Consider the following 13713-nt stretch of genomic DNA (forward strand, 5'->3'; position numbering starts at 1 on the left):
TTCCCAAACAATAAATCTGACTCTCCAGCCTGGAAGACAGCTCACAACCTGACAATTAGATAAAGGTCAGCTGCTTGCTATCCCAGAGAGACATCTGCACGCTCACAAATGACAGGCAGTCTGCCATGCTTTGTAACTGCAGGGTCAATGCAAGCCCAGTTTATTTTAATCAAATTAATCAGCTTTGCAAGTGCTAAAGGGGATCACTGAGCAGAATGGACACTGTCTAATCATTTCACAATTTCTTAAGAGTGCTTATGCTCCTATCTTACCATCTAACAAGGGAAATCTTACCAATTTTATTTCACCGCCTCTATCTCCTGCAGTCTTTACAGACAACTAATTTCACTTGCAGATCTATTCCTTAGAGCTACGTTTAGGATTCATGATAGAATAGAGCTTTGAACACAGATTTTACAGACAATTGGTTATGGTAGGCATAGACAGTTTAAAGTACCAAGTAAGCTCAGGACATTGCTAAAAAGTGCTGTCTATTCATGTTTAGAGGAAAAAAAGTAGAAATACATGTCAGAGAAGAAAGGAGTTTTGGAATCAAAACATTGAATGTTAGTATACTTGACACCAAATGTTAGCCAATCACAGAAATAAATGAGGGCAAAACAAATACACATGCAAGCAACGTTTTGGTGATCTCAGATTAGTAGATACATTTCCACTCATTCTATTTTCAAGGATTCACAGAACATACACAGTGTACATAAAGTTTGTCTTTTGTTGAAATCAACCTGTCTACTCATTCTTCCATGGTCCTTCTCTAGGTAAAAGCATAACAAGGGAACAGATGCAAAGAAGTGAATTCCAGTCTTGAGTTTACTGAGACTTACACTAAGCATCTGAAACAAGAAGGTAGCAGCGATGCTCCTATGCCTTCAGATCACAAGAACTAATTAAATTAACAGCAGACATACTTTGAGAATGTGAAATTCCCTATCCTTAAGGCTGTGATTTCTTTTCCTGCAAATACCATAATTACAACAGCCTAAAAAATGTGTTCCTTCACCCAAGATAATATCAAAGTATTAACACATAAAAAACACAGTTAAACACACCTGTCTCCAGTTGCTCAGTTAACAAAGTCAAGCAAATTAATCAAATCATAAAACACTTTAACTGAATAGAAACATCTTGGATGTGAAAACTGGACTTGTTAATTCAAAATGCAATCATGCAACCAAACAAGAAACTTTGTAATGGAATAGTAAACATTATAAACAGAAGTTGACATATCCAGGACTGTCATCTTACATGCAAGTTCTTATTGACCAAGCAGCACAAATCCCCTGGGTAGTCAGCATTTCGAACATCCACATCGTGAGGTGACACAAATATCTTTTTGTTGTATAAATCAAAGAATTCCACCTCTCTCAAGCCAATGTTTATTGGATTTCCCCAGTTAGAAAGAAGCTCCACAGTCACATAAATGGCATCACGTACTTCCACGTTTGTTGTCATCTGGACCCAAGTGAAATACAGTATACACATAAGTGACAACAATAAAATCTGCAGCAATATAAAGACTGTTAAGACTTCAGTGATGTCAATTCAGAAGAAAAAAGCCTGTAAATTCAGAACACAAGCTTCCTGATATTTGATGTCTTGGCTCCCACAGCATGCAAGAGCCCAAAGGGCAGAAACAGCAACACAACTTTTACATCTCTTTGCCAATAAGAAGTTCAAGAGAATCAGACCACAAGGAAACAAGTAGGAGAGGGAATTTACATAAGATCTCTGAAATCAACTTTTGCTGAAACATCTGGGCTTTCTCACACACTAGATGATTCACCTTGATGATTAATAAAGGATCTTTATCCTTACTAACAAATAAGCACCTGTTTTAATATGAAAATTGTTTAGGTGTATTAAAAGCATGAATTAGCAGAAACCACTAAACTAAAACAGGTCTTCAATCAAGAAGCATGTAATACAGAAACAGCTGTAGCAGTAATTATGGGCTAAAGAGGTCCCATTATGTTCTGTTCTTCTTCAAAGACTACAAGAATTAAATCGTATAAAGAACCTACCTATAAGACAGACTTGCTTTCTTACATCTTCAAGAAGGCTGTAATCTATGAAGGTGATAAATTCTCTTACCCTGCCACAAGGTAATGCTGACCATTCAATACATTTGTATTTCAATAGTACTTGGAGTTATAGCGCATATATATACAGACCTTCTCTGTCAAAACACAATCTGCTTCCAATTTTTCATCAGATAGGAGTATGCCATTATCACAGGTAGAAGTGCTCTCAGTCTCCTGAAGAAATTCCAGAAGTTTCTCCTGTTGTCTGAAACACATGTTCTTTTGTATTTCCTTTTAATTCTTCCATTTTTGAGAAATGGTTTTGTTGGTGTGAAGGTGACAGAATGAACCCATACACCCCACAGAACAACTTAGGTACCCCATGTTGAACAACAGCTGTCACAACATCCCACACCAGATAAACACAGTCTGTTTAAAAGACCACACTCCAGTTCTCTGCTAGATATGAGGCAGTTTGAGAAAGTAATTCAAAATAATATGAGCAGAGGTAATATAAACTATTGGCAGTTCCCTGATTAACAGCTACTAGTCCAAGGCTAGAGCCCTCTCAAAAATATTAGCCAATACTTGCCCTTGGGCATTTAAGGCCATTGGACAAAGTGGTGCTCAGTATGGAAAAAATATCCCCTTAGATAGGAAGTTAGAGAGGAAATAGATATACCTGTTTCCAAAAGGACAAGTGCTCTCTACATCTTTTGTGACAGCAGTCTTTGCCTGGTTTTTTTCTGAAGGTTCAACCATTGCAGAGAGAACAGATGAAACAGAGAACATCTAAGTAAGAAAGAAAAAACCACAAACATTTCATTCACATCATTTTCTATATACCAGTGAGATCAGTCTGCACCTCCAGAATAGATGAGTTCAGGCTAACTTCTGGGCTCTGCTAACCTTAGTTAATCTGTATCTCTATGAACAGAGTTAAGCAGAATTGGTCTTAATTTGCAACGAAAGGGCTGAGCTTGATCTCCTATGTGGAACAAAGGGTAAAATAAAAGCATTCTGTAACAACTATATGTGTATACAGAATATAACTATATATACACACACATATATATTAAAATACACTATGTATATGTACCACATGTTTTGAATTTGCCTAAAATATTATGGTTTTTGTAGGACACAGAGCTAGCCAAGGCATTGACACAGTTCTGCCTGGACTTTCTCATTCCCCTCCTCCAAGGAAGGAGGATGAAGATTTTTAACCCCCCCCCCAAAAAAATCTCAGTTTTATTAAAATAAAATCAGATATTCTTGAGTTTTTGGAAATACAGAACTGTCATAGCAATTGAACACAGGAGGTGTTCAGGGCCAGTTTGGATGGGGCCCTGGGCAACCTGGTCTGTTATTAAATGTAGAGGTTGGTGACCATGCCTGCTGTGGGAGCAGTGGAGTTTGATGATCCTCAAGGTCCCTTCCAACCCAAGCCATTCTGTAATTCAATTACGTAAGGGATAAAAACCAACAGAGGACAAGTCTTGTCATTTTTTATGACAAAACAAATTCTCTCCCTGTTTGCATCCCACCTTCTAAGCACATCTGCACAAATCCGATTTTTAACTTAAAAGGGAACAATGGCCTGACCTGAAGGGAGTAGACTTTTTTAATTTCCTTGTTTATAAAGTTTTTAATTGCTTTTAAATGTGCTTATTGGAGATAAAAGATATACACACACTGCACATGCTGAGCATGTATTATTAACAAGAAACTGTGCTCGTATTAACAAATATAGTAAGATGGTAGGAAATATTGGCAAGGAAATCACATATCTTGTTTAGGAAGCTTTCAGAATGAAAATGGCTCAAATGGGCCTACAGCTGAGCACTTGACTGTGTAGACATATCACACGAGTGAGCTATCAGTTGCTCAGTGATCCCTGAAAGCAAGAGAAAGCTGTGGGGTGGTATCCAAGGAGCCAGATTTAAAAAACACCCACACCCTATGGAAGTAATACAAATCCAATTACAATTGAGATATCACTGTTTATTCTACAATTGTGTAAGAATTAACTATTATAATTCGTGTTCAAGGAAACCCTCTTTTCTCCTTATTGAAGAAACACTTGTTTTTCTTTCTTGCCATACCTTTTGAGGGCTTGTGGAAACTGACTGGCTTTGCAAATCTCTCTGCAAGGCTTCATTTTCAATTTGCATAGCTTTAACCACAGCTGAAACAGAGAGTTCAGAGTCCTTTTCACACTCATTCTTTCGAGCTGCTGAAAGTGGTCTTTCTGGTCGACTTAATGGTCCTGCCATGAAAAAGCACAAAGGAATAGCCATTTGTACAGACAAACAAGCATGGAATATTCAACAGCACACATCTGAAACATCCAATTCTGTTACTAGTACAGTGCTACACTAACTAAACAGTAACGAACTAAAGCAAGGTTAAACTGCTCCAATTTGTTTTTCCATCTACCCTAAATAACAGATGGAACTGCATCACAAAAGAAGCAAAACTGAAAAACGGCAAATGGGATTTTTATGCATTAAAAATGTAGTTGATTTTTTCAGACGTTTACTGGGAATGCTTTGCAACAGCTAATTGAAATAAAAGTACATATAATTTCAGCCCACCAACATTTTTCAATGTAACTGGAGTATTCAGCTATTCTGGGAAATCCCAAGATTCTTCTGGTAAAAATCAAGAGACTCAGACATTGATACTTGCAGCATAAGATAAATGACCTTATGAACTTGCACCCATCTTCCCAAACATGACAGAAAAACAGAAGCATCACAGCCTGGAAAAAAGTTTAAAGGAGAGGAGACTTAAAATCTAAAAGCATCAACTTTGGCCATGGGAAATTTCAGTTCCTTTCTTTCTACAGATGCATTGTGTTCAAAGCTTTCAACTAAGCATGAATTCCTGATCTTAAGACACACTTCTGCTAATGCTATAAAGAACAGAAATCCATCAGAGAAATGGAAAGGAGCAAATATAAGGACCAAAACGAGAGGAGGAAATCTTATGGTATAGAAGCAAAAAGAGAAGAAAGTTAACAAAGACACAGCACAGACTCAAGTGTGCAAGCTCTGGATTTTTTCCTCACAATCCTACTTAAGTCTGAATTCTTGAAGTGCTAAAAAAATAATAATAAAAGGTTAAAAAAAATATTATAATGACAGATGAAATTACACATGAATCAGATTGGAAAACAAAATCATTAACATCTTCTTTACTGACATATATTCATATTCCTTACTATGGCAAATTCTTTCCTGCCTGTCTGGCTGCAAGGACTCAGCAGAGAGCGGTCGATTGATTTTATTTTTTACCACAACTGGTCTGACAGGAATGTACATTTCAGCATTATCTTTTCTTTTGGCTGAAAGAACTCGCACTGGCTTCAATTCTGTAAGATAAGGAAACAGAAAAATCAACTTCAGAGATCATCAGAAGTAGCAAGACAGGAATTATTATTGTACCTTAAATGCTAACGTTTTGCCACTTTAATTATGCTGGCATAGGTAAAATGATAACCACCATCTTCCTTTCCTTTTACTGATGCAGTTCTATATTCTATTCATATGCATAGCCTCAACCAACTTAGCGATGAAATACATCACCATAAGGTAGGTCAGGTCATTAGACCAATGTATCTTAACAGGGGCAGGTATTTCCAAGCACTGCTGACCAGAAGAGCAAAAATAAGCAAGAAACCCTGAGTCACTCGTTAATGCAGTTGTGTCAAAATTATTCCTGAGGCATAGACTAAAAGGAAATGATCATTCAGTTCATAGAAGTACTTATCTGCTCTTACTTCTGGGGGTGAGGGGATAAGCCACGTACTCACGTTCTCACTGCCACCACATCCCTTACTCCCTTAATTACATGACAGATGAAGAAAGAAGCAGCTATAGTAAGCCTAACCTCACTATGATACAATGCCAGGGGAAAAGAAAAAGCTTAGCCTGATGTTGTTTCTCTGAGACAAGCCAAAGGAGTTTCAGAAGGAAAGCCAACCTGAGAAAAGGATGTCGGATAGCAGAAACGAAGAGAGATTACAGAGAAAATGAGTGAAGACAGGAGTTAGACACCAGCACAAGTTTTAGGTGGCATTGCTAAGGAGCTATTTTTCTGCTGCAGTAGAAAGCAAATATCTGTGCTAACAAGAACAAAGAACCATCAAGTGAAACAATCGGCGTTAACGAGGATGCAATAGAAGATATGAATTTCTGAGTGAGAAACTATGATTTTTAATCAGTGGAAAAGGTAGCTGAGAAGAACTGAAATACCATTGAGTAAAGCCAAACAGTACCCAGAAGTCATCCACAGAAGTGCTAGGTCTAGTGCTGTATAAGTTCAGGCTGGGTGACTGAGTCATTCACTGTGGTTTATGTGATTACACCAAAGCTGGACCTAAAGCCTGTCTACCACACAGTCAGCAGTGTTCTGCTTCTGCTTTCTGTATCAGAAGCAAGCACATTTATCTGTCAAAACCAGTTAAATCTCCCTGCATATTACTATCAATACAAAATAATACAGATACCAGTTGGATGGTGGTTATTTTTTCCCCATCTCAAACCTGAAAACTGAACACCTGGGGCCTATCAGAGGGGTTGAAACTTGTTACTAAATTCTTGAGGGAACAGCTAGCCCAGGAAGCTGGAGCCCCAGCTGAAAGCTGATGTAGCTGTCAACACTGAGAAGCTGTATGTGCCTACAACCTCAATTGTCTCCTAGCAAACAGCATAGCAAATCCCAGTGTACAGCTCCCTTGGGTATAACAGCATCCCTAATGGGTCAGAACAAATAACCAGCTATGGTAAGATCTTTTCTCTGACAGCAGTGAGCAGCAGAAGCACAGGGAAAATATGAAATATACAGCGTATTCTTCACGAGGCTGAAGTCTGCATTTAATTCAAACTAAAAATGAACTTGCTAGCTAGTACTTTGTAACATCTACTAATTAAGGCATTAATGTATTTGAACTTCTAAACATCCCATGGCAATAATTTTTTGTATTTATACATAAAGAAACCATAGGATGCCTATCCATGTATACAAACAATGTTGTACTCGTGAATTTAATTATATTCAGGCCTGACATAGACCCTGGGACTACAAGAAGGTTGTTTCTTGTAGCTTACTAAATTCCAAATGTACTTTAAGAAGAATTATTTCTATAAGGACATACAGTAAAAGGGCTGCCCTGGTCAGAAGTCTACCCAAAGGCAAAAACACAAACTTGGTTTGCTCTTTACCAAGGAAGGAGGTGATTAGAATGCACGATTATTAAAAAGAAGCAAGGACATTATCCAGGTATGACACCTTTCCAGCACATAACTGTGAACATTGGTATTGCAAATTATGGCTCAGATTTGTACTGATTATCTTTGAGAGCATTGCTTTGAAGATATATCAAAGAACTTTAACAACAGAGGCTTACTACTTTGATCCTGCTTGTACTCCAATGCAGTAGAGGCACCAGAAACCAGGCTAGAGCATCTTCCAGTATCCTGGCTTTCAGAAGCTTCTTTCTGCATAGATCCACTGCTCTGCAACTGAAGGCTTGCAAAGCTTGTAATTGTTTCTTCAGTAGGAGATGGTTCTGAAAACAATTCCTCTTCAATGAAGTCATAATCCTCACTAGAAGATTCTTCTTCCATCTTTTCCTCTTCTACACTGAGTTGCAAACTGCTTTTCAGCTTCTGACACAATTCAGACAAACAAATCTGTCAGGAAAACTCAAATATTTATTTTAAAATAAACCCACGTGGCTGCCTTTTCCTCTGAGATATCAGATGGTGCTAAAAATACTCAGATTTCCATGTTATATTTTCACTTCCCTGGTGAGGACGTTTAAAGAAAAAACATCCTACATCTCCTGTGTTTCTTCTCATTAGAAGCCCTTGCAGGAAAATTCTATAGACTAAGAAATAAGGAGGTGAAGGAGCCTTGGCACAGGCTGCCCACAGGCTGTGGGATCCCCTCCCTGGAGGTCTTCAAGATCTGCCTGGATGTGGGCACCCTGCTGGGAGCAGAGGGACCCTGAGGTCCTTTTCACCATCAACTACTCTGTGATTCTGCAACAATAACTCCTTTGTACGTAACTTAACGTATGGCAATGCTCCTGTAGACATCTATACTTGAAGAGCAAAAAACAACAGTAGAAAAGACTTACAGTCCAGTGAATTGAGCTTCCAGGTTGTGAAGAAATTTAATTAGACCCGTTGTAACAAGATTTCATGCTAAAAATTCAACTATTAATTTACTACTGAATAAACTGCCCAGCTTCACTCAGCAAATGCCACAACCACATAGAAGATGCTGGAGAGCCTTTCATTTTTATAACTGTCAAAGGAAAAGATCTTGTCTGTCCTAAATCTATTTTTCCTACTGTTGCTGATACCACTTTGAGAGAAGTAAGCAAACTGCAGGAGTAAAATAAAACTCAGAGCTATCTTAGACACAAATGAACTGTGACAGCGTACATTTAGTGTGTAATGAAAGCTGCACGCTGCTCTCCTGTTACAGATTAGCCTTGTTAGGAAAACCACGTTGACAGAAACATACTACAAAGAGAAAGCAAATTCAGGTTCAAGAAAGGGTCTACAAACAACCTCAAGCTTGATACTGAGCATGTCTTAACGACAGGCAAAGCTAATATTTCTATTTGACAGGGAATCTTATGAGTTTGCTTTTAAGCTTAAAACATCACAGCAGCTGCATTGTAAGACAGTTCAGAGAACAAAGTTCAGCTTCAGGAATGCCAAACATATTTCCAGCTGGGATATAAAAAAAACTGGGTTTTGTCTCAATATTAAATTTAAAAGCTTGTTACTTACACAAAGAATTATAAAAACTTGTCACTGAAAGCAAGTTACGGCTTTGCAGAGTGGCAAGTAAAATCATAAGCCCAAAAGCAATACAGAAAATGTAGAAATGCAGGATAATGGAAATAGCCTGCTTTTCTATCATTCCACTGGAATACAAGCACATGGAATACACATACGCTCCACCAATGTATTTAAGACATGTCTAACTTAAATATAAAGGTTTAAAAACATCGAGAGATTAGGGAGCTTTTACAATGCAACTTGCTCTATTCAAATCTTCTGTTACAGGAGCTTTGAATTCCCAGTTCATAAAATTAACTTTCACTTCTTAAATACTGTGTTACTTCCCATTCCAAATATAGTCAGCTTAGCAATTTCTGGACTAAAAACAGTTGCTCATTTTCCATGACAGCATGTGCTGGGCCAGGGCACACAGAGAGGAAAGGCAAGGGGGTAGTGGAAGGAGAAGGCGGCCACAGTGGTAATGGATTTAATTGTTTGCTAATTAGGATGATAGTTGATTTAGTACAAACAACTTAACCAGTAACAATAATCCATGGGATACATCAAAATGAAAGCTGATATTGAACCTCTGAAAACACAAGCTAGGGAAGCACACTTGAAATTCATCAGCAACTGCTAATTGTACCTGAGAGTAATGGAGAGGATCATCACTATTTCTCTCCATGCTCACACTTTCATAAGGTTCAAAATCCTCAGAGTACTCAAGAGGAGGTTTAATGCAGAGTTTGGTTCCTCTTTCTGTTTTAATCTCCACAGATTTCTGTTAAAACATGCAAAATAATTTGTTGGTTTTTTTCTTGCTATCAGCAATACAATAATCAATAAACATATTTCCCATAATAGCTAAGTCAAGCAATCTCTTCCTCAGCTGTTCCATGGAGGAGATCACATCCAGCACATGGCTTACGTCTGGCATCAGAGTGGGGAGAAAAAAAGATAGGAAAAGGGACATAGCAATCAACAAAGCAGATACAGTTAAACCCCTTAAAACACAGGAATATAAAGAAGTGTTTGCAGAATAGCCTCAAGGGGAAGGCTCTAAAGTTTGCTCAGGAAACTGGCACACTTGGGTGCCTCCTTGAAATACCTCTGTACTAATGGAAAACAAACACATGGGCAACAAACAAGAGGAGTTACAAGTGTGTCATAAGAAACAGTTCAAAGATGCTTTACTTCAAGCTGTTTCTTACCTGAAGCCATCCTTTGCGCTGTATTTTGCTTGGTGCAGTCTGTGTACTGTGCACTTCCAATTCACTTGCTTTTAGCTGAGATGCTGTTCCAGAAAACGAAGACAAGAATTAGAAGACAAAAGAGAAATACAGTATTTAAGGATACACATAGCCATTACTCCCCTTCAGCTGAGGAGAAAAGGGCATGATTCTGATACAAGAACAGGAATAACAATTAGAAAGGCATTCCAAACACTGGCTGGTTGTGTACTAGTGACAAGAGTGCTGAATCTCTTTAGGGATTACTACTACTGTGTGTTCAAGACAATAAATTGTCTTGACAAAAAGACAAGGCTACATAAACAGCATGCAAAGCCCCACATTCATTGATATGAAAGTACTAAAGTATGTTCTAGCATAGATACACACATCTTTCTGACTTCTATCTGGGTAGAGAGTAAGGCATCTTCAGAAACTGAAGGCAGACTGATAAACAAGGTCCTAGTGAACAGCAGATGTTATACTGAATTTACAAAGGAAGTTTGAGCATTTACTCTCAAACTAAGGAAACAAGTAAGTGGCAGATTAAATAGAATGCACTACACATTTAACATATTATGAAGAGAAGTATTCTTCACGTACAAGTCAGACTAAGGAAAAATCATTGATTTTTTAAGGTAACAAAGTGTCATAATCTAAAGTGTGTGGTCAAGAAGAACAAAGAGTCCTTACACTGGAAATGGTCCCAATGAAGGAATGGATCTTTCAGAAGATGCTTTGACTAAGACACAGAGACCTACATCCTGCAGGTCACATCAACAACCCCAACAGAGCAAGGACATAATCAACACTCTCAATACCATCCTAAATAAAGGCATCTCATTTCCTAAGTCCAAGACAGATTTACAGCTTCCATTTCTTTTCAGCGAAGAAAAACAGCTGATGCAAAACCTTTCTACTTTAAGCCATAATTTAATGGTCATCTTAAGCCAGCAGGAACTTGTACAACCAATAAAAGCAGCAGTCTTCCTACCAAGGTCATAGAACCAAAGACAGATTTACACTGGAAGGGACCTCTGGAGGTCACTTAGTGCAACTTCAATTCAAAGCAGGGCTTACTTCAAAATTACATCAGTTGGCTCATCCCAGCCCTCAAAGCCACATCTCCTCTGAGAGGCTGGACAACCCCTACATCCATCTATCCAGTGAATGGTTCAAAAAAAACTTGCTAACAGTAAATTTTAACTGAGGAAAAAGTCTGAGAAGTAATTTCAATGATCAAATTACAGTTCTGATAAGTAAACACTTTAAATAGTTCTAGTCTGCCATCTCAGTATAACTTACCATTTGTCGTGATAGTCTGTGACTCATTTTTGAAGTAACCAAATGGGTGGATTTTTTTGCAGTACTTTCTCAGCTCCGAATTTGCTCCATTCATATACAGAGAAAACCCCTGCTCTAACTGCTCCAGTTTGATTTGTGTAGGATCCTTTCTTCTCAAATTTTTCAAGAGCCTGAAGTAAAAGCAATAGTAACTCATCAGTCCACAATACAAATACAGGTGAAGTTAGCAATAAATGCAAAGAAAGCACAACAGAGTTATAAGTAACAATTCAGGATATAACTTCCATGATCGACATTCTACAAAGCCTGTATGAGTACTGATATCATGTGACTTAAGCCTAATTAAGTGTTTCCCTTCTAAGACTCCCACTAGATTGTTTATCATTTCACTTTTCTCCCACCCATTTGGCATTCTATATGCTTAAACTTTCTTCTTGAGAACTTTTGAGAGCTTTGATTAGGAACTTAGAACTTAAAACCATTGAGTTCCTCACAAAGCAACAACAAAATAACCTAGGGCAGGAACCTGAATCATAAGTTCCAGTTCCCACCTGCTTAGGCATTGTTTGCACCTCCCTCCCAGTACACAATAGACACCACTGATATCTCAATATGCTGACACCTGAATTAAAGTTCTCTTTGTGGTCTCAAGGTTACCTCAGCTGCTTCAATCAAGTCACACCAAGTCAGGTGTTGCAACACAGCAAGCCAAATTTCACATTACAACCAAGTTTTTTAACTAATATTCATCACCGTTCACATTTGATACTATATGCTACAATCAGAAGGATTAATACAACAGAAAGGCAATACAGGAGTGTGACAGTAAAGGGACTAAGTAAATGGAACAGTATTACAAAGGAAAAGAGCTCACTTACCTCTGAAGATCTAGGGTAATAGGGAAAAGTCCACAAAGTAGGGATCTTCAACCAGAGATCCTTCCCCAATGGCAGTAACCACTTAAATGAGGTCTAACAAAGGTGCAGCCAGGCTCCACCTCTTCTGGTCACACATCTGAATTGCCTTCACCTGGGTTCCCAGGTGCTCAACCAGTGGTTCAGTCTGTGACTCAACAGTTACCATACATATATCATGTACTCAATGAGAGTAGGAACAGTGCTTACCGGTTTCTCTGTTGAAGTGCTATTAAATATTCATCATGTTTTTCATCAAAGTTAGTCACCATGTCCTTAATATAAAGCTGAAAAGAAAAGAGTTGTCAATGTGAATAAATTATTCACTATAGAATATTACTGGTTCAGCACCCTCCATAGCCATGAAAGCTCTAAGCTGAAAGAAGCTCCTCTTTCAACAAACTATAAGACAAGTTGTGTAACAAGCTTCCAGATGAACAGTAAATACACTGGTTGCTTTTCTCAGACTATCAAAACTAGGAGACTGATGCTACAAGCCAGGAACTTACACTCATTTGAAAGGACCATATCACTTGCCCTATTCACAATGAAGCAAAGTTGCTCCTTACGGTTGCTCAACAACAAGAAGCAATCTGGGACCTAACAGTTCCCCAACACCATTCCTGTGCTGGTACCATTCACAGGGTCGGTTAAATCTAAGACTTGTGTACTTTAGCGCCTGTATACATTTAAACATGTATAAATTGAAGATTTTAACCTTACTTGCCTTTCGGGAAACGCGAACATCTCCCACTCTGTATTCCAGAGCTGCTGCTTGTATGGGAAATCAGTAATCACAGCCTGAACCTCTGATTAATCAGCTGAGGCAAGTGTGGGGTCAGCTATGGGATCACAGGTGAGTTAATGGAGCTGTGCTCCCAGAAGGGATGGAGCTCGATCCACCTCCTCTAGATCTCATTTAAGGGCTGACCACCACTAAGGCAGCATCTCTTGGAGATTGTTTTTAGGTAGAGATTGCCTTAGTGGTTCCCAGCAGAATGAAGGCTTTCATATGGATGAGTTATTCCTGTAAATAACCTTTTGGATATTTTCAACCATCTTTTCATTATTGTCACTGTATGCTGCTACAAGTTGTGACAGAGTGCTCTCATATACTTATATATATACACTGAGAAGTTAAAATTTGTTGCTAAAACATTTACTTCCTTATCAAAAACACTGGAACTTAATACTTTAGCTCTTACCAATTGCACTGTACCTGTTACAACACCACTCCCGCACCTCCACCAAGGCACAATGTTAGAGCTGGGTAGAGGAAAAGGGCTCGAATTCGGGCCCAGCCGTCCACACAAAGCCAAGGGTCAGATCCCCACTGCTCCCAGCACCCTCGGAGCCGGGTAACACCAGACCAGGCCTCGCTTCCACCGTCGTGTTTTTGCGTTGCCTTGGTTATGGT

General features: G+C 38.6%; 1 protein-coding gene across 9 annotated transcripts in view; it reads right to left on the reverse strand.

Annotated features, from left to right (window-relative positions):
* KIAA0556 (KIAA0556 ortholog) overlaps positions 1 to 13630 on the reverse strand; it is a 41933-nt gene extending 28303 nt beyond the window's left edge. For 2 of the 9 annotated variants that reach the window (XM_015877300.1, XM_015877296.1), the window contains exons 1-11: positions 13516 to 13630; positions 12507 to 12583; positions 11383 to 11552; positions 10060 to 10142; positions 9495 to 9629; positions 7456 to 7741; positions 5269 to 5418; positions 4148 to 4311; positions 2725 to 2834; positions 2193 to 2307; positions 1267 to 1473 (exon numbers count right to left, since the gene is read on the reverse strand). In XM_015877300.1, coding sequence (XP_015732786.1) covers positions 1267 to 1473; positions 2193 to 2307; positions 2725 to 2834; positions 4148 to 4311; positions 5269 to 5418; positions 7456 to 7741; positions 9495 to 9629; positions 10060 to 10142; positions 11383 to 11552; positions 12507 to 12568 — 1482 coding nt within the window. In that variant the 5' untranslated portion in view covers positions 12569 to 12583; positions 13516 to 13630. Of the gene's footprint in view, positions 1 to 1266; positions 1474 to 2192; positions 2308 to 2724; positions 2835 to 4147; positions 4312 to 5268; positions 5419 to 7455; positions 7742 to 9494; positions 9630 to 10059; positions 10143 to 11382; positions 11553 to 12260; positions 12348 to 12506; positions 12584 to 13501 lie in introns of those variants that run through there. The other 7 variants (XM_015877304.1, XM_015877303.1, XM_015877298.1 and 4 more) reach the window with 6 other exon arrangements.
* Between the last annotated feature and the right edge of the window lie 83 nt (positions 13631 to 13713).

This window comes from Coturnix japonica, chromosome 14 (genome assembly GCF_001577835.2).
Source record: "Coturnix japonica isolate 7356 chromosome 14, Coturnix japonica 2.1, whole genome shotgun sequence".
NCBI lineage: Eukaryota > Metazoa > Chordata > Aves > Galliformes > Phasianidae > Coturnix > Coturnix japonica.